The sequence below is a fragment of the Hyperoodon ampullatus genome, assembly GCF_949752795.1.
Source record: "Hyperoodon ampullatus genome assembly, chromosome: 13".
NCBI lineage: Eukaryota > Metazoa > Chordata > Mammalia > Artiodactyla > Ziphiidae > Hyperoodon > Hyperoodon ampullatus.
In genome coordinates this window covers 15,570,243-15,594,173 of record NC_136926.1, presented here as the reverse complement: position 1 = coordinate 15,594,173, position 23,931 = coordinate 15,570,243, and the positions used below count along the sequence as shown (strand labels likewise).

The 23,931-nt window shown below is 53.2% G+C and overlaps 1 protein-coding gene across 3 annotated transcripts in view; it reads left to right on the top strand.

Annotated features, from left to right (window-relative positions):
• Window positions 1-243: 243 nt before the first annotated feature.
• RASAL1 (RAS protein activator like 1) overlaps window positions 244-23,931 on the top strand; it is a gene marked incomplete at both ends in the record, with an annotated part of 29,406 nt that continues 5,718 nt past the window's right edge. The window contains 14 exons of one of the 3 annotated variants that reach the window (XM_079717112.1): window positions 244-308; window positions 4,375-4,431; window positions 6,857-6,970; window positions 7,129-7,190; window positions 12,321-12,450; window positions 14,519-14,600; window positions 14,744-14,875; window positions 16,654-16,742; window positions 16,992-17,109; window positions 17,243-17,396; window positions 17,776-17,840; window positions 18,134-18,246; window positions 20,549-20,741; window positions 23,674-23,811. In XM_079717112.1, coding sequence (XP_079573238.1) covers window positions 244-308; window positions 4,375-4,431; window positions 6,857-6,970; window positions 7,129-7,190; window positions 12,321-12,450; window positions 14,519-14,600; window positions 14,744-14,875; window positions 16,654-16,742; window positions 16,992-17,109; window positions 17,243-17,396; window positions 17,776-17,840; window positions 18,134-18,246; window positions 20,549-20,741; window positions 23,674-23,811 — 1,512 coding nt within the window. Of the gene's footprint in view, window positions 309-4,374; window positions 4,432-6,856; window positions 6,971-7,128; window positions 7,191-12,320; window positions 12,451-14,518; window positions 14,610-14,743; window positions 14,876-16,653; window positions 16,743-16,991; window positions 17,110-17,242; window positions 17,397-17,775; window positions 17,841-18,133; window positions 18,247-20,548; window positions 20,742-23,673; window positions 23,812-23,931 lie in introns of those variants that run through there. The other 2 variants (XM_079717111.1, XM_079717113.1) reach the window with 2 other exon arrangements.

Genomic DNA, 23,931 nt, shown 5'->3' with positions numbered 1-23,931 from the left:
CAGCCGGCTCGGCGCCCAGCTCCTACCTGTAGAGTCTGGCGGGGGCGCCCCCTCCCCGGACACCTTTCCTTTCTCCTCCTTCGGAAACCTCTCGCTCAGCTACCCGCGTGTCGGACAGGCGGCGCTGGGATCCCGGGACAGGGTGCCAGGCTCTCTGTTTGTGACACGTAGTCGCCCTCCCCGCCGCGGTACAGACTCGGAACCTGGACGCCCTCCTGGCCGGAAAGTTTGGGGCTGGGCGCCATGGCCAAGAGCAGCTCCCTGAATGTCCGCGTCGTGGAGGGCCGGGCGCTGCCCGCCAAGGACGTGTGAGTATCCCCGGGGCCAGTCGGGGATGGGGGGCGTGCCGGGCATGGGATGGGGCGGGGGTCGCCCATTCTGCGTGCCAGGGAAGGTCGGTGAAGTGGGCGGGGGTTCTTGTCTGAGACCGAGTATTGGGGCAGATCCACCTTCATGGGGCGAGAGGCCCCACGCCCATCGCTTCCTGGTGGGAGGGGACACCAAGACTTAGCAGATGCCCCGCCCCGCCCCCAGGAAGGGGGTGTCTTTGTTCCTGGGACGTACTAAAGGGGGTCTTCCAGGGCTTCAGCCCTGGGGATTAGAGGGTCGGATTCTGTCAGAGCTGGGGAGGGGCTTTAGGTGGGGTTTCTCCAGGCCTGGGTGGGCACCTGTTAAGAGAACCCTGGAGAGGAGCCCCAGAGGGCCTGGGATCCAGGTGGCCCCAGGATTCCTCTGTGTGCATCTGGTATTTAGGTTTGCAGAGTGTCACCAGGTGGCCCACCGGCCAGGCCTGGGGGAAACTGGGGTCCTCTTGACCCAAAACCCGAAGCTCCCCAGCCAGCAGCTCCCAGCCCAGTGGGGACCTTCTCTGGATGCTAAGCCGCTTGAAGAGCCAACTTCCCCCTGCAGCCCCCTCCCTAGCCAGGTGTGATGGGGCTGGAGGACCCTCAGATTCCCCTGAGTACCAGTCCTCGGCTGTGCTTCCCTCAGGGCTGAGTCAGCAGTTGCTGAATCAGCAGAATGGGGAGAGGGGTCCCCCCCTCCAGCCTGGCCTGGAGCCCAGAAGGGACTGTAAGGGTGTCAGCACCTGAAACAGGTGTGGGATCCTTGGCAGGACATTGGCTTTGTGACCTTGAATCTAGTCCTGTTTGGGTTTGGATTTCCCGTCTGGGCAATGGAAACCCTGGACAAGAGTCTCCCAGCCGCATGCAGCTGAGGGTGGAGAACCCTTAGCATTTACCCGCTGGCCAGGGCGAGCAGGAACGTGGATTCTGAGCCTTCGCACAGGCTGGGGCTTAGCTATGCTCTCACTCCCCCAGCTGTGGGCCCCCAGTGAGGAGTATCCTACCTTTGACTTCATGAACATCCCCCCTCCCCATCCCTGAAGCTGTGTCAAGGGGGAAGCTGCATAGAGCAGTTCTAGCTCCCCGCATCCTCATCAGCGACCCCCCAAAAACACACACCTGAGGAAAGCAGAGAGCTCGCTTGCTGTGCAAATGCAGCATCTGGATGAGCCCCCTGATTCCCCTCTTATGAGATGCCCTCTCAGAGCACCCGAGAATTAGTGATTCTGGAACTGTCGAGGCAGTGAGGTCAGGAGTGGGGACCTGGCAGCTGCTGGGGGGCTGAGGGGGAGAACCTTCCAGAAACCAGGTTTCCATCTCACGGTGCTCTGGCCCCTCCACCAGTCCTGGGTGGGGGCCATGAGGGAGTGACGGATGTTGTCCTTGGACCCGGACATGGCTCGCGGGGCTCCCTCTTCCTCTCCTGGGGAGGGAGTTGACTCATACCTGGTTCCTGCGTCTCTTGGCCACCCCTCCTCCCCCAAGTTCCCCGGGCCAAGGTGAGCTCTGAGGTGGGCCACGCCCCAGAACCAGGGTAGGGAGGAGAGTGACTAAGCCCCAGTGGGGGATCCAGCCACACTGCCTCAGTTTCCCTGGCTGTTGGTGCCCTTCTTCAGAGGGGCTCCCTCAGAGCGTGCTGGGATCTCCATGCCCGTGGGGACTCTTAGATGGGTATGTCCTCTCTCGCCTCTCCTAAGGGAGAGGGCCCGGATTCTTCCTGAAGCCTCACCAGGTTTGAGGGGGTTTTGGCCTGGCTTGGGAGGAGGCCTCAGCTGATAATTTGAGAGTTATTTCTGTCATTAATAATAACAGCTCTATGTCTTTGACGGCTTCCTATGGGCCAGGTCCTGTGTTTAACACTTCCTGTAGTCCTATTAGCATTTCCATTTTACGAATGGGCAAACCGAGGCACAGAGAGGCAAAGTCACCTGCCCAAGGTCACACAGCTGGGATTTGAGCCCTGACTGCCCCCGTGCCCCAACCAGACTGGGCAGGCCGTAGCCGATGGGCCTGCTTTCCCATGCTTGAGGTAGGGCAGGAGCCGTGGGAGAGGCCAAGGGTCTAGAGAGACTGAGGGTCTGGAAGGGGCAGCCCCCTTCCGCCACTGTTGCCCCTGCCTGACAGGAGCCTGATAAGGCCCTTGTGCGTCAGAGCCCTGGAGCTGACGTGCTTGGCTCCCATGAGGGACCCAGGGGTCAGGCCGGGTAGACGGGAGGGGGCGTGGCTCCCAGCCCTTTTCTATGGATCCCAGCCCATTTGCCCCACATCTGCTGCTGGGGAAACTGAGGGATTGGAGCCCGTCTAAAAGAAGCTCAGGGAGAGAGGACCCAGAGAAAGAAATGAGATAGAGGGGGTTACCAGCCACGGGCATCCAGGGGGGTGGAGCCCGATGGGAAAACTGAGGCTCCCAGGGTTACTCAGCCCAATGGGTTTGGGATACATCAGATGGGAAAACTGAGGCCTGGGGCATTACGCAGAAGGGAGGTCAGAGGTAGAACCCAGAGAGGAGTTCAGAGACACAGGACACCAAGCAGTCTGAGGTGTTCAGGGATGGAGAGCAGATGGGGAAATGGAGGTACACCCAGCAGAGGGAACTAGGGGAAGGAGTCCACAGAGGGAGCCGAGGCATGGGGAGGGCTCAGCCAGCAGACAAGGTTGGAGCAGCTGTGGTGCCAGCGTCCCTCTTCCTGGGAATCCCCAAGGCGTTTGTGGATCAGTGACGAACTGAACTGAGAGAGGGAGCAGAGAGAGGTCGGGGGCAGGGGTGTCAGGGGAAGGGGCCATTTGGGCAAGGGTTCATGAGCTGGGGTGCAGGCATTGGTTAAGAACATGTGTGCTGAGCCCCACAGACCTGGGTTCGAATTCTGACTCTGCGGTGGTGGGGGGAGACGGGGGTGGGGAAATACAGCTCCTCCCCCAAGGAAATCAGATTTCGGAAGTTGCAGGGAGCCATGGAGACAGACACTAAACAGAGAGAAACGGAGCAAGATGATTTCACATGCTCAGAGGGATCGGAGATCAATTTTACACTATCTACTGTTGGAGGATGGTGGTGATCAAAGACCACCTCTCTGAGGCAGTGACTTTTGGGCTGAGGTTTGAATAATAAGATGGAGCCAGCCATGACAAGATCAGGAACAGAGCAGGTGTCTTAGTTAGGTGGAACAGCAAGTGCAAAGGCCCTGAGGCTGGACTGAGTTTAGTGGAAGACAAAGGAAGTCTGTGTGATGGGAAGGGGGCAGGGGTGGGGGAAAGAGATTAGGGCCCCTGGTCGATAGCTTGGGATGGACTAGTAACTCTTACTATGAAGAGGGGATGGAACTGGCTTTGGTTGGCCTATGGCTCATGGCTACTCAAGGGGATGCAGCACATTTCTCCTACTGGTTGTTTTGAGGTCTGGGTGCCCTGGTCTGTGCCTGCCGTGAGAGCGGCTGCTGAGGTCCATCCCCGCTGAAGGCTGAGCTATGGGGAGTCCCCTCCCAGGGAAACTCCCAATGGAGAGGGCAATGCTTACCCTGAGGGTGGCATTCAGGCACCTGTGGGGAAAGCTCTGGGGTCGGCCATGATGCATCGCACCATGCATTAGCTTCATTAGCTCCTCTAACCGCCCTAGGGGATATGTGAAAATATTACACCCGACTTACAGAGCAGAGAAACTGAGGCCCACAGAGGGAAGGGGTCTTGCCAGGGTTCCACAGTTAGTAAACTTGAGGCCAGGGATGACTCCCCAGCAGAGCACGTGCTCTGGACCACCGCTTCGGGCTTCCTGGGACCGGGACTCCAAATTTTCTGGCTTCATGTCTCAATGTTCTATTTCTTTGGGTGGAAGCCCAGGGTCCATTCAAGGAGGTCCGCAGTGGGTGGGCTGGGCAGCCATGACACCGTCTGCTGGTCCCCAGAGGTCCTGCCTCCACTGAACTTGCTGTATGACCCTGGGCAAATTGCCCCCATCTGTAAAATGAAGGCAGATTGGGATCCCCACCCAGGGCTGCTCTCTCGAGCCCGCTCCCCAAACCTCCTCCTTCCGCAGGTCTGGGAGCAGTGACCCCTACTGCATAGTGAAAGTGGACGACGAAGTGGTGGCCAGGTGAGGAGGGGAGGGCAAAGGGAGCAGGGTTGGGGGCCGGGGCTCCGTCTTGACCCGGGGAGTCCAGGTACAAGAATTCACGTTGAAAAGAGGACCTGGGGGAGGGCAACATTCACCCCAAGGGGGGACTCGCAGGCCTGATGGTGGGTGCTTTGTGCCCTGGCCATGGGCCCAGACAGAGGGGGCGCCGGCTCCCTCTCCATCTGGTCCCACCAACTGGCCGACATCTTCCCCCTTCCCCCTTGTCCTGATGATGTCCCTGCTGGCGTCCTGGGGCTGACTCAGTGGCGGCCAGGTTGTACCTTCCGCAGTGGCCTCCCCCGGGACGGGCATCTCATGTTTGGCTGGGCTGGCTGGTTCCGGGCCTGCTGGGTGCTGCGGGCACCGGGGTGTGTACGTGTGTGTGTGTGGACGTGCATGTGCACCTGGCTGGGCCTGCTTGTGAGTGTGTGTCGGGGTGTCGGAGGGCTGGTGTGAATGCCTGCGACCACTGGTGCGTGTCCCTGGGGGTGTGCAGGCTCAGAGGTTCACGTTGTGTACCAGCGTGGGGGGGTATACGTGTGTGTGCACACATGGGCTGCCGTGTACACGCATGTGTGCACCAATGTCTGCTTATTTGGGTACACAGGCGCCACTGTGAACACATGTGAGGATGTGAAGATGTTTGGTGTGTGTGAATGAGTCTCGGGCTGGGGAGACATCGGGCTGGGCTGGGCTGGGCTGGGCTTGGTTGCCAGCCCTGCAGGCTGAAGGACGGCTCTCAGCCCCCGCAGGCCTGAAGGGTGTGGGTGGGCCGGCGGCTGAGGCCTCGGTTCCTATGGAGACAGCAGGATTCAGGATCCTCCTGGCACCAGTTCTGGTCCAGATGGGCCGGGAGCTGGGGGCAGGGAGCCCGTGTGGGGGAGGGTAGCCTGCAGCACACCAGCCGACCACCCCCCATCATTCTCTCTGTGCTTGTGCTGCCCCTTATCACATTCTGTGCCACCACCCCCAAACCCACAGACTGATTTTCCGTGTGACCCCAGGCTGTCACCCCCTCTGGGCTCTGAGGAGCCTCTCAGCTCGGGGGCTGGGGAGCCTGAGGGGACTTCCAGCCGAGAAGAGGTCAGGGTAGCGGGAAGAGGGTGCTTGGAGAGGAGAGTCCGTCTGATGGTGGGGCCCTGGGCTGTGTGTGTATGTGTGTGTGTCCACGTTCATACTCTGTGGGGGAAGAGTGTGTGGAAGGAAGGAGGAAGGCAGTGGCAGGTGTGCAGACCAAATTTTGCAACCGTAAATTTTGGTGTGTCTTCACTGGGCAAAGTAGGTTCTTTTCTTCCCCCATTGCATAAAGGGAAGTGCATCTGCAGAGGTGTTGTGGTGAAGATGTATGGGTTTGTCTTGGTCCCTGACCCTCCTGGGGTTCCCCCTGCTTACTGGCCCCTGCTGACTTCATGGTCTCCTGGCCCCTCACACTTCCCTGCCTCCCAACCACCATCTTCTTGTTCCTCAAACTCACCATTCCTTCCTCAGGGCCTTTGCACGTGCTCTTCCAGCCATGTGGAATACTTGTTCTCATCCCTTCTCCCTGCTTTGCCTGACTAGCTCCTGCAGGAAGCCTTTCCTGACCCCTCCTATCCTCACCCCAGTGGGCACCACTGAGCTAACCAATCACAGAACTTCTTTTACTATGTCACAAGGGCTCAGGAGGGAGCACCAGTCTGCTGAGCGAGGCTCTGTGGGGGTGGGGACCTTGGCACCTCTTCCTCTGATTCCCCATAGCCCCCAAGACTTGGCACATAGGTCAGGGTGAGTGTTTATGGAGTGAATCAATGAATGGATGGGTGGAATTGTGTGTCTTGTCAGTTACTGTGTGACAGTGTGATTCTGTGTGTGTATCTCTGCTGCATATCACCCTATGTATGTGAGTGTGTGTCTGTGGGTCTATGTGTGTCTCCATGTTTGGGCATTTCTTTTCTCTGTGTCTCTGTGTGAATGTTTCTGTTTTCTCCCTGTGTGTCTGTACGTGTCTATATGTAGAAACACACAAATGTGTGTTTCTAGAAAATTTTGAGGATGCATATGTATATCTGTATATGTGTGAATGTGTCTCTGTGTCTCTGGCTTCCTTGGTATATCTGTGAATATCTCTGTTTCAGTGTGTATCCCCATGGGAGTGTGTGATGTGTGTGTGTGTGTGTGTGTGTGCATGCGTGTGTGTTGAGGTCCCTGGGTGTGTGAGGGTCAGGGTTTGTGTGTGTATTTGTGTGTGTCTCCATGCCTGGATTCTTGAGCGTATGAGTGTGTGTGTTTGTAGCTGTATTTGAGTGTATTTGAGTAGCTCTGGGTGAGTATGTGTCTGGATCCCTGTGTGTGTGTGTTTGTGTCCCCAGGTATCTGCTGCCTGTGTGGCCCAAAGGCCCTCAGCCCCCCATGTCCCCTTTTGCAGGACAGCAACCATTTGGCGAAGCCTGAGCCCCTTCTGGGGGGAGGAGTACACAGTGCACCTGCCCCTGGATTTCCACCAGCTGGCCTTCTATGTGCTGGACGAGGATACCGTGGGGTGTGTGTGCTGGGGACCCAAGCCTGGATATCTGAGGGAAGGCGGGACACCCCAATACATAGTACCCACCCACCCAGCCGTTGACGCCTTGCCTCCACCTCTCCACGGGCGGGGCAGGGGTCCCTAAGTTGGACCCTCATCTGCCTGCCTTTCTGCAGGCACGACGACATCATAGGCAAGATCTCACTGAGCAGGGAGGCCATTGCAGCTGACCCCCGAGGTGGGTGAGGGGCACTGGCCCCCGGCCGGGCAGAGGGCAGAGGGGGTGGCAGTTGTAAGGGCACAGCCAGCAGCACGGGGCAACACAGAGCCTTCAGGGGAAAATTATCTTGGTTGTTGCTTTTGTTTTTCATTTTCATGTAGTTCGTTTATTGAGCAGTTAGCTTATTTACATAGGTCAATATTCAAAAGATAAAATTAGCTGTGAAACTGTCCCTCTTACCCCAGCTACTTCATTCTTTTTTTTTTTTTGGCCGCGCTGCACGGCATGTGGGATCTTAGTTCCTCAGCCAGGGATCCAATACACGCCCCCTGCAGTGGAAGCGGGGAGTCTTAACCACTGGACTTCCGGGGAAGTCCCCCCAGCTACTCCATTCTCACCCTCAGTGTTGTCAGTTTCTTGTATGTCCTTCTAGGGACATTTTAAATATATGCAAGCAAGTAACAATAGTAATAGCAGTAAAAACATATAGTGCTTACTGTATGCTGAACGCTTTCTAAGTGCTTTACGTGTATCAATTCACTTAATTATCATAATAACCCTAAGAGATAGGTACTCTTGTTATGCCCACTCTATAGGTGAACAAACTGAGGCACAGGGGGTTAAATAACTTGCCCAAGATCACAAAGTTATTAAGTGGGACAGCTGGGATTTGAACCAAGTTGTCTAGTCCCAGAGTCTGTGATCTTCACACTATACTATATGTGTTTATATTCTCTGCTTCTAGGAATGGTAGCCTATTAAACTCATCGGTTCTGTACCCTGTCTTTTCACTTCACCATGTACCTTGGAGATCTTTCCATAATGGTGTCCCCAGAGCTTCTGCATTCTTTGATCTTCATATGACTTCATGGCACTCCATTGTGCCATCCATTGATGGATGTGCCATCATTTATTTGGCTGGTTTCCTCTTGATGGACACTTGGGTTGTTGACAGTCTTTTCCTAGTTCAAACAATGCTGCAATGACTAACCTTGTACAAACGTGACTGCACACATATATGCAAGTTACATCAATCAGCTTGATAAATTCCTAGAGGTGGATTTGCTGGATCAAAGACTACCCACATTAGCACACTTGATAGTTATTATAGTAATTAAGTTACCCTCCCTGGAGGAATTAACAGTTTAACCCATCCTGTACCCTTGCCAACAAGTACCAAACTTTTGGATCTTGTATCTGATAGGTAAAAAAAATTGCCTCTTAGTGTGGGTTATTTTGCATTTCTCTATGAGTGAGATTTTTTTTATTCAAACAGAAAGTCACAAAAATTATAATCATCCTCATCAGTTCACCCAGTCCCATGTAATTAATTTTTTTTCATCTTGATCTTTTGTTAGCACTTTTATGAATTCATCAGTTTTCCATTAGAGGTCTGAACCTATGAGTGAGATTGAAGACCTTTTTATATATTCAAGAGTCACTTTATTTCCTTTTTTGTCTATTGTCTATTCACATTGTATGTGTATTGTTCACCCACTGGGTTGTTGCCTTTTCTTACTGATTTGTAGGAGCCCTTTACATGTGAGGAAAATGAACTTTGTCATATTAGCTGCAAAATGTTTTTCTCCCTTGTGGCTTATATTTTGACTTTGCTTACAATGTTTTCCAGAAGAACATTTGTTTCTTTTTCTGTAGTCAAAAAATTTTTTTGGCTCTTGATTTTCTGTGATACCTAAAAGGCTTTCTTTTTCTTTCTTTTTTTGGCGGTACGCGGGACTCTCACGGCTGTGGCCTCTCCCGCTGCGGAGCCCAGGCTCCGGACGCACAGGCTCAGCGGCCATGGCTCATGGGCCCAGCTGCTCCGCGGCATGTGGGATCCTCCCGGACCGGGGCACGAACCCGTGTCCCCTGCATCGGCAGGCGGACTCTCAACCACTGTGCCACCAGGGAAGCCCCTTAAAAGGCTTTCTCAACCCTAAGATTAAGACAATTTTTTTTTACAAGATTCTTTCAAGCAACAATTTGTTTCCTTTTTTTGCAGTTAAGTCTTTCATCTATTTGGAATTTACCCAGATACAAAGTATGGGGTAGGGATTAAACTTTACTACTTTTTGTCTAGATGACTACTACTTGTCTTGACACCATTTACTGAATAATATAATAATATATTTTTTCATTAGCGTTAGTTGACAGCCTATGTGCCAATCATCATAATCATGACTCCTATTTAATGAGGGCTTAATTATGTGCCAGGAACAGTGCTAAGTACTTTACATTTAGTCCTCACAACACCAAATGAAGTATGCACCAGAATGATCTCAAATTCACAGCTGATGGGAAGTGAGGCTCGGAGAGGTGGGGTGACTTGTCCCTCCTAGATGTTGCAGAGGTGGGAATTGACACCAGGCTGTGCCTGCCTCCTAAGTCTGTGTTCTTAACCTGTCCACTGAGCTGTCCCCAGTGTGCCTCAAACATCCACCCAAGGGGGTGGAATTAAATTAATGACATATAAGGCTTAACTTCAAGGAACTTATGGACAGATAGAAAAATAAAACGCGGGCCTCCCTGGTGGCGCAGTGGTTGAGAGTCCGCCTGCCGATGCAGGGGATACGGGTTCGTGCCCCGGTCTGGGAGGATCCCATATGCCGCGGAGCGGCTGGGCCCGTGAGCCATGGCCGCTGAGCCTGCGCATCCGGAGCCTGTGCTCCGCAACGGGAGAGACCACAACAGTGAGAGGCCCGCGTACCGCAAAAAAAAAAAGAAAAAGAAAACGCATTTACCCAGAACAGGGAGGAAGAAAAAAACAAAACTGTCATGTGTCTGTGGGTGCCTTTTATTTTTTAAAACGACTGCAATGTGGCGTGGAGGTATGTGAGGCATCACTGACATGATAGAGGGCAGTGAGGGTGAGTGTGGTCAAGGAAGGCTTCCTGGAGGAAGGGGAATGAGTTAGTTCTTAAAGGTGCTCTGGCAAAGATGCTAAGGCACATCTCCATGGATTCTCTTCTAAGGTCAGGTGTAAGCCAGGCCAGGTGGAATACTTGATGGGGGTTGACTGGGGAGGAGGCCAGAGTCTGGACTTTCTTCTGGAGACACTAGGGAGTCATCGATGGTCCCTGAGTAAGAGAGTGAAGAGATTGGAGCCATAATATCAGAGGATGCACTGACAGAAGAGATTAGATACATTTTCAGAAGGTTTCTGTGCTGCTGTATGGATATTGGATCACAGTGGGACAGGAGTAGATGTGGGAGATCAATTAGGTATCTGCTGCAATAATCAAGTGAGAAAAACTGATGGCATCCTGGACTTGGGGGTGGCAGTGGAGCTAGAGAGGTGAGATGCAACTTAACACTTCCAGCAGCATGAGGGAACTAGATCCTCAGAGGGGCCCTCCTGCCACATAACAGTGAGATCCTGAATTAGATGCGATTCCAAATACATTGTGGGAAGGATGTAAAGAAGGAAAAAAAACCCTCAGTGTTCCTCCCCCTGCCTCCTGCAAATCATGAGCTAAAACCTAACGGGGAGTGGTGAGCAACAAGCAAGGGAATAAGGAAGGATTTCCCTGAAAGTAATTGTCAATATCAAATTTGCAGTCAACAAACAGACTGAATCTTAGGGTAGGGGGAAGGTAGATATTACTGAATCTGAGAATTCCCCATTAGATTGAGACCCTTAAAAGGTTCCAGAGTAAGCAACCACCACTGCTCTTCAGGGAGAAGCATCTTCATGTTGGATTTCCCACAGAGTGAGCTCCAACAAGCATGACTTCACAATCAAAGAACACCACACACTCAAGGAATTGTGCCATGCCACCATGAGCGAGAGTCAGCAGAAACAATGACCGTCAGATTTAGACCCATAAAGACTTTAGGTTTTGTATTTATGATTATAGAAATTTAAAAAAATCAATAAATAAACTAATCACCAGAAAGGGCCAGCAATAACCGTGATAAATTAAAGCAATACATTAAAAAAATAGACTGATTTGGAAAAGAACCCAATCAAACTTTTAGAGATAAAAAGTACAATTGTTGACATTGAAAACTAAGTGGCTGAGTTCAACAGCAGATCGTTCATTCAGAAAGAAATTATTTAAACCTTAGCCCAGAGAAATGAGAAGGAAAGTGTAAAAGAGAAGTTGAAGGCATAGAAAATAACTGAGAAGGTCTAACATTCATTTAATTGGAGTCCTAGAAGCAGAAAATAGAAAAAGCTGGGGAGAGGAAATGATAAAAAAAAAATTGACGACCTGGAATTTTCCAAAACTCAAGGAAGGGCATGAGTCCATAAGTAGAAGAAGCACAACCTGTACTAAGCAGGATAAAAAAAAAAAAAATCCTTACCTAGACACATTGTGGGGAAACTGCAGCAAACATCAAAGCCATAGTCCTTAATCTTGGAAAAGATAGACCATTCACACAAGATCAATTATTAGGCTGAAATGACTTCCCAATAACTACAATCAAAGCTGGAAGTCAGTGGAACAATATCTCTAAAGTGTTGAGAGAAATGAGAGAGGGAGAAGGAGAGAGGGAGAGGTTAAGACTGAGACTAAGATTGACTTGACTGGTTCAAGCAGAGAGCCTGAATGAAGGCTCAGAGATAGGAATGTCCAAGTTTTTTTTTTTTTTCCCCCCGCGGTACGCGGGCCTCTCACTGTTGTGGCCTCTCCCGTTGCGGAGCACAGGCTCCGGACGCGTTGGCTCAGTGGCCATGGCTCACGGGCCTAGGCGCTTCGCGGCATGTGGGATTTTCCCGGACCAGGGCACAAACCCGTGTCCCCTGCATCGGCAGGCGGACTCTCAACCACTGTGCCACCAGGGAAGCCCCCAAGGTTTTTTTTTGAGGGGAGAGTATATTGGGACTAAATGATGCAGGGCTTTATATATCAGGATGAAGAGTGTGATAGTACATGGTTAGGGGCATTGGCCCTGGAACTATACTGCCTGTGTTTAAATCCTAGCTCTGCTGTTTACTAGCTGTGGGATCATGGGCGAAGCTTCTTCCTCGCTGTGCCTCATTTTCCTCATCTGGAAGTAGGGATAATTACAGTACCTACAACAGAAGGCTAACATGAGAGGTCCAAGACTCAATACCTTTTTAATGTTAATTGAATTTTTAAGTTAATGCAATGTCTAGACCATGGTAGGTGCTTAATGAATGTTAGTGCCTGCGCCCTCCAGGAATTGATAGCTGGATCAACCTGAGCCATGTGGACCCTGATGCAGAGGTGCAGGGTGAGATCTGCCTGGCCGTGCAGATGCTGGAGGATGTGAGGGGCCGTTGTCTTCGCTGTCACGTGCTCCAGGCCAGGTATGGTCATGATGGGGGACTGGATGGGGGGATGGTCTGAGAATGAGCAGAAATCCACTGGGTCCTCCCAGCTGCCTTGAGTCCACCTCTCTCCTGGCACACTTCTGGGCTCACAACCAGGATCCTTGGCAGGCAAACGGTCCAAGCTCACCAGGTTGCAAATTTCTTGGGTTAAAGCACAAGCAAAATCTTTGTTGGGGCCCCAGTGACTAGCAACCAAAGGCCAATACTCAGGATGACCAGACAGATGAGTGTGGAGGTGTATTAATCAAATTGTAAGTGATAGACGCCCAATTCATACTGGCTTAAGCAGATTGGCTTGTATGAATGACATGTAGCTTCAGGCATGGCTGGATCCAGGTGCTCAAAGAGTGACATCAGGAATCTGTAGAAATAGATTCCTTGGATGTCTTTTGCACTAACTTCATCCTCAGACAGTCTCTCCCCAGGCAGGGGCAAAGATGATCCCAGAAGCCCCAGACTGGCATCGTATCAACTTGGCAGCTCCAGTGGAAAAAGAACTTCTGTCTTTCACCATTTCCTACCAATATCCTGGGACTAATTCTTATTGACCCAGTCTGGGGTACATGCCTATCACTAAACCAATTACACTGACTCTGATTGGTCAGGCCTGAGTTCCAAGCCCATTCCTGCAGTGGAAGGAGGGATCAACCCACAAAAGTCATGTGGACTGGGGGAGAGGGAGGGGTAGGTCCTGTCCCAAAGAAACATAAGAAAGGAGATGGATGCAGGACCAGTAAAACCCACAGATGAACCTCCAGGGGCACCAGCTCCTGGGATATTCATCTTCCTTCTTGTCTATTTATCACTCCTCTCTGCTTCTCAGCTCCCCCATTACTCTATTTCCTTAAATACTTCCACTCCTCTCTTCCCTCCCATCTCCTATCTTGTTTTCTGCCTTTTATTTCAACACCTTACTCCCTCGACCCTTACTTTTAGGCCAATCCTTGCTCAGGTTGGGCTGGATCTCTATTTCTAGTTTGCTCTGTGACCTTAAAGCCCTTTCTTGCCCTCTCTGTGCCTCTCCTACAACCTCCAGATTTCTGTCCCCAGCTGGGGCTCCCTGGAGTCTGGATGGAGTAGCAGGCAGGCACGGGACAAACAAAAGGACTCAGTATAGGGCAGGGACACCTCATCTGCTCTGTGCCCATGACCTCTTCCCCAGCCACAAAGCTGTGCAGGATCCTTGCAAGCAGGAGAGGGACTGATTGCAGTCGCTTAGCAACTAGGCTGGCTCCTAGGAAACCAGAGAAGGCTTTGGATGCCGAGCGGGGGTGGGAGAGGAGCAGTGGGAGGAAACAAGCAGCCCCTGGGTGTGTGTGTGGGGGAATGTCCCTGGATTTGGGGGACCTTGGGAAGGAGGGGTGGGGGAGGCTGACTGGGGTGAGCCTTTGAATTGTCATGGCAACCAGACGCAGGGGGTCCCTGCTTCATGCCTTTTCTTCGTCCTAGGCACGGTGTGGGCATGAGTGTTTGTTGAGTGAGCTGAGCACTTACCACCTGCTGGCTGCTATGCTGAGCCCTTTACACATATTGTCACATTTAACCCTTGGCCCTGTGAGGTTGGTCTGTTATTACTCCGATTTTCCAGATGAAGAAACTGAGGCTCAGGGAGGTGAAGTAAATTTTCCCAGTGTCACCCAGCCAGTGAATGGGAGAGTCAGGCTTTGAACCCTGGCATCTGGCATCTGGTCTCCCATCCAGGGGCTCCAGGGAAACTGAGGCTCCCTTCCCCCTCCTCACTGCACCTTCACCTGCTGCTTTGTGATGTTCAACTTGACCTTTCTGTGCCTCAGTTTCCTTCCCTAGAAAATAGGGGCATAGTAGCGTGTCCTCGTAGGGTAGCATTAGTCAATAGGAAGGTACTGGGTTTGGATGGGTCTGGTGAGGGATGCTCCTCGCTGGATCCCTACAATGGGGTAGTTCGTTGCCTTGGAAACCAGCAGCATTTGAATGGTCTACCCTGAACCCCCTTTCCAAGGTCCAGCTTGGGTCTTGCTCCTCAAGGGTCCTGTGACCCCCCACCCCTTACTTCATCTGTCCCCAGGGACCTGGCCCCCCGAGACATCTCTGGCACATCTGACCCATTTGCACGTGTGTTTTGGGGCAGCCAGAGCTTGGAGACTTCGGTAAGTGGTGTAGCGGAGCCGGGAGAGTGGGGCATCAGATGACCTTGGGAAAGCCACTTAACCTCTCTGAAGCTCAGTTTTGCCATCTGTAAAATGGGGACAGTGGTCCCATTAGCGCTCTCTCTCACTCCCTCCTCTCCTAGACCATCAAGAAGACTCGCTTCCCACACTGGGATGAGGTGCTGGAGCTGCGGGAAATGCCAGGTTCCCCATCCCCGCTGCGCGTGGAGCTCTGGGACTGGGACATGGTTGGCAAGAATGACTTCTTGGGCATGGTGAGCACACCCCCCCAACACCCCCTCCCCTGACACCCTCCATGGCTTCCCACTGCCTCCGAGGGGGAAGGGGGAGATGCGCTGGGCATCTTCGGGCTTGCTTGGAAGGGTAGGTGTGAAGGCTGCCTCATCAGGTCCCCTGGCCAGGCCTGGGTGATGGAGTGCCATTGGTCCACTGGTGCAGGAACCTGTCCAAGGTCACAGGGTGGGCCCAGATTCTTATTCTGGGATGAGAGTACCTACGATGACTGTGTGCTAGCCCTGTGCTAAGTGCTTCTCCAGCATCACATCATGTATGTAACCCTGATGGCCACTGTTAAGAGGCTAGGACCACTGTTGTCCCCATTTTACAGATGGGAAAATGAAGGTTCAGAGAGGTTAAGTGGCTTTCCCAAGGTCATATGATTAAGAAATGACAGAGTCAAGATTTGAGTTCAGGTCTCTCTGATTCCAGAATCTAAGTCTAACTCTTACTCCTGGAAGCACTGGGCTCAAGGTCTTTCTCTTGGAACCTCAGTTTTCCCATCTGTAAAATGCGTGTGATTTTTCTTGCCTCTCAGTAGTAGTGGATGTATACTCAGGCTTGACAGTTTTGGGGTTTTTTCGGCCGCACCGCGTAATCAGGGGTTGAACCTGGGCTACGGCAGTGAAAACACTAAATCCTAACCACTAGGCCACCAGGGAACTTCAAAGGCTGACAGTTTTTAAAAAGAGGCAAGATTAGAGCAAATAAGAGGAAGACTTGGTTATGCACTCCTGGTGGGACTGTAGAATGGTGCAGCGGCTTTGGAAAATGGTCTGGCAATTCCTCAAATGATTAAAGATAGAGTTACCACATGACCCAGCAGTTCTACTCCTAGGTGTGTACCAAAGAGAAACGAAAACTTATATCCACACCAAAAAGGTTACATTAATGTTCGTAGCAGCATCGTTCATAATAGCCAAAAGTAGAAACAGCCCAAATGTCTATCAACAGATGAACAAATAAACAAATGTAGTATATCCACACAATGGAATATTATTCAGCCATAAAAGGAACAAAGTACTGACACATGCTACAACGTGGATGAACTTTGAAAACACAATACTAAGTGAAAGAATTCAGTCCAAAACCTCCCACATCTTATATGATTTAATTTATATGAGATGTCTAATACAAGCGAATCTATAAAGACATAAAGTAGATAAGTCGTTGCCAGGGGCTGGGGGATGGGGAGTGATTGCTAATGGGTATAGGCTTTTTTTTGGTGGGGGAACTGATAGAAAATGCACTGAAATTAGTGGTGATGGTCACACAACTCTGTGAATATACTAAAAACCACTGAATTATACACTTTAAATCAGTGAATTGTATGGGATGTGAATTATATCTCTGTAAAGTTGTGATTTAAAAAGAGAGGGAGGTGGGGCTTGTGGGCCTTCTGGATATTATTTATTTATTTATTTACTTTTGGCCGCGCCACTGGACTGCCAGGGAATTCCCTTTATGCCTTTTGATAGATGCAAGTTTCGTCCCTAAACGAAGCTGAAAATACACTCAGTCCAGACATGCTGTCTCTAGCAGCTGTGTGACCTTGGGCAAGTCACTCCACTTCTCTGAACCTCAGTTTCCTCAACTGTAAATTAAGTGTCCCCTGGAGGCTCTCAGGATACGGTGTGGGAGGAGGAGGTAGCCCTTGGCGGGCTTTGCCGCCCGTCCTTGGGTGGGCAGCCCGACCTCTTCTTCCGGGGCTGGGTGGGGCAGAGCTCTGCTGAGGGTCTGTGTGTCCCCCCCGCAGGTGGAGTTCCCCCCGCAGGTCCTACAGCAGAACCCGCCCAATGGCTGGTTCCACCTCCTGCCCTTTCCCAGAGCAGAGGAGGATTCTGGGTAAACGTGGGTGCAGAGGGAGGAGGCTGGGCTGGAACCATGTTGGGTACCACCTTCAGCTTGTATTATTACAGTATTTATACCGGTTGATATCTGTTCACACCTGTTTATACCGGCCACACCTGTCCACACCTGTCGTGTTTTACAAATATCTATGCTCTTTACCTGTACTCACACCTGCCTATCTTGGCTCACCGCGCTGGCCCATACATACTTACGTTCCTTCACCTGTGATCTGGCCCTGGCCAGGGGAAGCCTGGGTGCTCTGCGGCTGAAGGTGCGCCTGACGGAGGACCGCGTCCTGCCCTCCCAGTACTACCAGCCACTCAGGGAGTTGCTCATGGAGTCTGTGCTGGGGCCGGCAGAGGTGGGTGCATCACTGCGGGTGGGCAGGGATCTGGAGCATGGCCTCCCCTTGCTTCAGGGATGTCTAGCTGGGCTTTTCTGCTTTGGGGTCCCAGGGCCCCAGGCCACCTCTCCTGCCTCCTGTCCTTGTGCAGGAAGATGCTGCCAGCCCCCTGGCCGTCCTGGAGGAGCTGACCTCGGGGGACTGCCGCCAGGAGCTTGCCACCAAGCTGGTGAAGCTCTTTCTTGGCCAGGGCCTGGCTGGGCCCTTTCTGGACTATCTCACCCGGCGTGAGGTGGCACGGACCAGTGAGTTGCCTGCATGACCCTCAGGCATCACTCCCCAAGGATGAGTCTGCAGTGCGTCTCTGGGAGAGAAATGGGGGGGCCTCAGGCAGAGGGCAGGGGCTGCTGTGTCTGTATGTGTCGGAGGTGGCACGGGCTGTGCACTCCCAGTCAGCCGGGAGCATGGTCCTGGGTTCAGGCCCTGGTTTTGCTACTCATGAGCTGTGTGACCTTAGGCAGCTCACTTAACCACTCTGGGCCTTTGCACTGTGAACGGAGTTGATGCTGCAAATCTCCTCAATTCCTGAGGCTGGAAGAATCATGATCCCCCACCTTGGGTGGGTGGGGTGAGGTGGATTCAGCCCCCCATAATCCCAGCAAACACTTCCCTCTGTCCTCCCAGCTGACCCCAACACCCTCTTCCGTTCTAACTCCCTGGCATCCAAGTCAATGGAACAGTTTCTGAAGGTGAGTAGGTGAAGGCCTGGGGGGGCCTGGCGGCAGCTTCCTCAAGGGAACTCCCTTCCCAGTGCTTACTCGGACCCCAGAGCTTGGCCAGCCTCAGGTGCTACTGGGTGGCTGAGCTGGGGTGCTGGTGGCTGGTGGCTGGCCTAGCCCTGAGTTGCACCCCAACCCCAGCCCTTGGGCAGGCCCCCGCCTCGCTCTGAACCTCCCCCTGCGTGGTCCCCCTGCCCCTCGCTCACGGGCACACCCTGGCCTCGCCCTCAGCCCCGCCCCGTGTGGTGCCCCCCTGCCCCCAGCTCGTGGGCATGCCCTACCTGCACGAGGTCCTGAGGCCGGTGATTAACCGCGTCTTCGAGGAGAAGAAGTACATGGAGCTGGACCCGTGCAAGATGGACCTGGGCCGCACCAGGTGAGCCAAGCCTGAGGCGTGAACCCTCCGCGGCCCCCTTGTCTGCCTGCAGCCTTGTCAGGCCGGGTCTCTGCCGACTGCCCCCCACCCCTCCCTCCAGCACGACTGCTCAGGAGCCCCACATTCTACCTCAAAGCCTCCCCTGCAAGCGCCCAGCCCCTCAGACGGTGTCGTACAGTGGTTCTGGGCAGAACTCTGAGACATGAGCTCCCTGGGTCCAAATCCCAGCTCTGCCACACCTGCTGGGCAAGTTAGTTAAACTCCCGTGAATACCTACCTGATGAATTGTCATGAGAATTAACTGAGTTAAGACACACAAAGCCCAGCATTAACTAATACTCCGTAAGTACTAGTTATTTCTGTTATCGTGGTGGTGGTGGCTGAGGCCCTTGGGGGAGGGCCCCGCGTGGGTCTGCGAGCAGAGGTGGCATCCTGCAGCGCTCGATGACATGGAGTTAGGGAGCAGGGCAGTGACGGGGTCGGGGGAGTCAGTTCACGCCTCCCTGGGCTCCTCCTTTCTTTTTTTGTTTTGGCCGCACTGTGCAACATACGGGATCTTAGTTCCCTGACCAGGGATCGAACCCGCGCCCCCTGAAGTGCAAGTGCAGAGTCTTAACCACTGGACCGCCAGGGAAGCCCATGGGCTCCTCCTTTCTTTTTTTTTTTTTTTTTGTGGTACACGGGCCTCTCACTGTTGTGGCCTCTCCCGTTGCGGAGCACAGGCTCCGGACGCGCAGGCTCAGCGGCCATGGCTCACGGGCCCAGCCGCTCCGCGGCATGTGGAATCTTCCCAGACCAGGACACGAACCCGTGTCCGTTGCATCGGCAAGCAGACTCTCAACCACTGCGCCACCAGGGAAGCCCCTGGGATCCTCCTTTCTTGCCAGGACTTTCCTCCTCCAGCTAGGGTGGGCGGGCTTGTTCCTGCCAAGCCATCCGAGCCGGTTGCTGGGCAGTCCATTGGGGACCATGGTGGAGGCAGGAGAGGGTCTTTCCTTCACTTTGGGCCTTGCCCAGCAAGTGCTGCCCACACCTTCCGACCACCTCAGAGGCAGGTATTAGGATCCCTTTTTACAGATGAGGAAACTGAGGCTCAGAGAGGGGACGTCACCTGCCTAAGGTTGCACAGTTGGGATGTTGCGAAGTGGCGATTTGAATCCAGGCCCTGAGCAGAAGGGCAGAGTCCATCTGTGAAACCCCTAGGCCAGGGCTTTTCCCAGCACACCTGGCAAGGTTGATGGGAGTCAGTGGGTGCCCGCAGGGAGCTGGAGCATCCAGGAACCTGGGCAGGGCAGGGTTGCAGACAGACTCTGGAACTGGCAATTTTGAGTTATAATCTCTGTTCTGCCACCTATTTGCAAGGGGACCTCTCTGAGCCTCAGTTTCCTCATCTGTTAAACGGGAACAATCAGCCTACTTAATCTAACATTGGGTTGCCATTAGGATTAAATGATTCAATGCCAGAGACAGTTCAGGGCTTAGCTTGTTGGGTCCAGGGCACAGTGGGGCTGAGAACCCCCAGCCTGGCTTCCATGGAATTCACAATCTGAGGGTAGGCAAGACAGACCCTAAACCTGCATGGGGACAGGAAGGAAGGGAACACGATCATTGCAGATAGAAAAGTGCTATTCCATCGTCCATTCAACGAAACAATTGTTAAGCACCTACTATGTGCCAGGCACTGGGCTGAATGCTGAGTTCGTAGCAGGGAGCAAATGGACACAAATCCCTCTTCTCGGGGGAGACAGATAATAAACCAAAGAAGAAGGTTATTGCAGGCGATCAGTGGAAAGGAGGGAGATAAAGTGAGGGAGGGTCCTGGCAAGAGCCAGAGCAGGGGAGGGGCTTGCGATATTCCATAGGGTGGTCACAGGGACAGCCTCCCAGAGAAGGGGACATGGAAGCAAAGACTTGGAGGAGTTGAGGGAGGGAGTCATGCACAGATCTGCTGGAAGAGTGTTCCAGGCAAGGGGAACAGCAAGTGCAAAGGCCCTGGGGCAGGAGTGTGTGTCTGGCAGGTCCACGCTGAAAATGCACTGAACCAGGGTCCGTGATGATGAGCAGTGGGGGAGGGATGGCCTCTTTGAGGAGGTGATTCCCAGCAGGGAGATCAGCAGGTACAAAGGCTCCAAGACAGAAATAAGCTCCGTGGGTTGAAGCAGCTGCAGTGGAATGGTAGGAGGGGAGGCCGTGGAGATGGGATGGGAAGGTGGGTGCTCTCTGAGCTCAGTGGGGGCCCATGGAGTGTTTTGAGCAGGCAGATGCCAGGCTCTGAGGCGGAGCCCTCCACTTGCTCCCCCAGGAGAATCTCCTTCAAGGGTGCGCCCTCCGAGGAGCACGTGCGGGAGGCCAGCCTGGGACTGCTGAAGGGCTACCTGGGGCCCATCATGGATACCATTGTGGGCTCTGTGGGGCGCTGCCCGCCCGCCATCCGTCTCGCCTTCAAGCAGCTGCGCCAGTGTGTGGAGGAGCGCTTTCCCCAGGCAGAGCACAAGGTGGGCCAGGCACTCCCATTGGGCAGATGGGGAGACTGAGGCTGGGGAGGGGCAGTAGCTGGTCTACGGTCACAGGAAGAGGAAGGGCAGGGGCGGGACATAACCTGGGCTGCCTACGCTGAAGTGCTGTGTGTCTTGGCAGAAGTGGGGACAGTGTTCTGATAGGATCTGGGACCCAGGGGTGATGACGATGATGATGATGATGGTGATAATAGCAGTTAACACTGTATATAGCCCTTTCTAGGAGTCAGACCTTGTTTTACATATTTATTACCTCGTCTAGTCTTCACTTCCACCCTACGAGCCGGGTGCCAGTATTATTCCATTTTACAGAGGAGGAAGCTGAGGCCCAGAGAGGTTAAGTTACACAGCTAGGAGGGGGCAGTGATGGGATAGGCACCCACCCAGGCAGACTCCTGAATCTGTGCTCATAACCACCAAATAATACAGTCTGGCGCAAAGCAAGTACTTCTTAAATTCCAGCTATTAGAGAGAGAGAGAGACAAAGAGACAGAGATGGCTGGCACACAGTACTCAGTAGCAGACACCTAAAATAAAGTCTAAAAATAAATCCCTGCACATGCTAGTGCTTTTCTAATACTGATACAAAAGTTGAACTCTAGGTGCTGTAGGGTTCAGGCAGGTGAGGTAAATGAACAGAGCAGTCAAGGTGTCGTGCAGTAGGGAGTGGTAGGGACTGTGGCAAACTGGAGCTCCCACAGCTTGTCTTGAAGGGGCAGATCCAGACAATCAATTATTGCCATGTAGGAATGGGGACCCAGTGTTGCCAGATCTTCAGAGTTTTTTTGGTTTTTAATCCAACAGTCTGGATTTTATGTGTGGAATCTTTTTTTTTTTTTTTTTTTTTTTTTTTTTTTTTGTGGTACGCGGGCCTCTCACTGTTGTGGCCTCTCCCGTTGCGGAGCACAGGCTCCGGATGCACAGGCTCAGCAGCCATGGCTCACGGGCCCAGCCGCTCCGCGGTATATGGGATCCTCCCAGACCGGGGCACGAACCCGTATCCCCTGCATCGGCAGGCGGACTCTCAACCACTGCGCCACCAGGGAGGCCCTGGAATCTTATTTTTTAAATTTTGGCACTAGTTTACCTAACAACAATAACACAACAATAATACCTTGAGCCAATCATTACACGTTTGCTGCTGGACTGGCCTGTGGGTTGCCAGTTTGAGACGCCCAGGTTTAATGCTCAGCATGCCTTCCGAGGTGGCGGTCACGGTCCTTGCTTACAAATGACACCGAGTGAGGCTAGGTCTTACACAGCACTGACATAATAGAAATGCAGACTGGGGTTCACTTTGCAGAAAGATCTAGGACCTGCTAAATGTTGGAGATGTAATGGCCCAACCCCTGGAGCCTGGGTTAAGAGGTCCTGATTTATGCCACACTTCTCACCATTTACAGATGGGGAAACTGAGGCCCAGAGAGGTGAGGCACCTTGGCCAAGAGTCGGGGACTCAAGGCCAGGCCTCCAGACTCGCAGTGGGAATCTCTTCCTTCTTCCCTCATCCCCGCCTGAGGAGTGAGCTCTGGGCCTCCAAACTGGGACATGGGTGATGTACCCCACAGCGCAGGGCTCTTGCCTGGGTTGCCAGTGGAGGTGCTAAGTGGGACACAGCCAAGGCAGGGAGGAAGGGAGGGAAGCAGGAGGCCGGCGCCCCAGACAGCCTGGCCCTTGTGGGAGGAACCAAGGTCAGTGGCACCCAAGTGTCCCCCAGTTCTCAGCCTCCATGGTAGGCAGAGGCCACGGGCAGGGAGCAGGGACTTCCTCAGGCCCACGAGGATGGGTGGGGTCATGGGAACCCAAGGGAGCCCCTTTCTTTGCCGCTCTGATACTTGTTCCTCCTTCTCAAGAAAGGAGGGAGTTAATGAGCTGATATCAAAGACTAAAATTACCCTGGAACATGGCGGGCTGGGGGGGCAGCCTTGGGGGCAGTTCAGGGTTCCAGATGAGTGGGACCTCCACCCTCACCTCTGGGCAGTTCCAGGTGCCCAGCTCCTGGCAGGGCTCACTGTGAACGCAGAGGTGCCCCCGGGAAGTTCCCACACACCCAGAGAGGGTATTGTCTTATGTGTGAATACAACCCCTAAATAAACACTGCAGCACATTCTCGGGCTAAATATAGCTTGGTGAGTGTGAGGGGTAGGTGAGGAGCCCCCTGCGGGGAGCCTGCACCCAGGATAGAGAGACACCTTCTCCCCAAGTCCCCTCTGCTGGAGCTGGGGGGACCAGCCTTATGTGCATGCAGGTGGGCCAGGCCTGGGTCTCACACAGAGGGGTGCCATACTTTACAGTTTGTAGGGGGCAGAGGCTGGGGCTGGGGGATGTGCCAGAGAGCCAGCTGAACTGGTTCACTACTGAGCCTCAGTTTCCTCATCTGGAAAACAGAGATAATAGTATCTACCCCCATGGGATTGCTTTAGGAGTAAATGTGACAGTTCAGGCTTAGTTTTTGACACTCAGTAGCTAGTGTTGAATGCAGGAGAGTGTGGTGAAGAGCAGAGTTCAAATCCTGCCTGGGTTCAAATCCTGGCTCTGCCACTTATAGCTGTGTGGCCTTGGGCAAGTCACTTGACACCTCTGAGCCTCTGGTTCCTCAGCTGTAAACTGGGAATAATGATAATGCCCCTTTCATAGGGCTGTGCCCTTAGCACAGTGCTTGGCACAAAGCAGACTCTGAGGATGTTTGGCTAAGTCTGATCGTGCAGGATTGGTATTATTACTCCATTTTCCAGGTGGGAAAACTGAGGCCCAGAGAGGAAAAACCTCCTCAGCAGACCAGGATGGCCTCCTGACCTGTCTCCCATTCTACTTCCCCTTGTGCCGCCAATCTTTAGTCCTTGCTGCCTCAGTTTCCCCAGCTGAGAAGTGGATTTGAGGGACCCCTCTCACCTGCTGTTCCTCTCCGCAGGATGTGAAGAACCTGGCCATAAGTGGCTTTCTCTTCCTGCGATTCTTCGCTCCTGCCATCCTCACCCCGAAGCTGTTTGACCTTCGGGACCAGCACGCGGATCCCCAGACCAGCCGCTCACTGCTGCTGCTTGCCAAGGTGCCGGCAGTGGAGCCCCCCATCTTGGGTGCCCTTAGCCAGTGAGAAGCATGGGAGGAACAGAGTGGAGGCCAGACCCGTGGAAGACCCAAATGAGACCCAGAGAAACCTCTGTTTGAA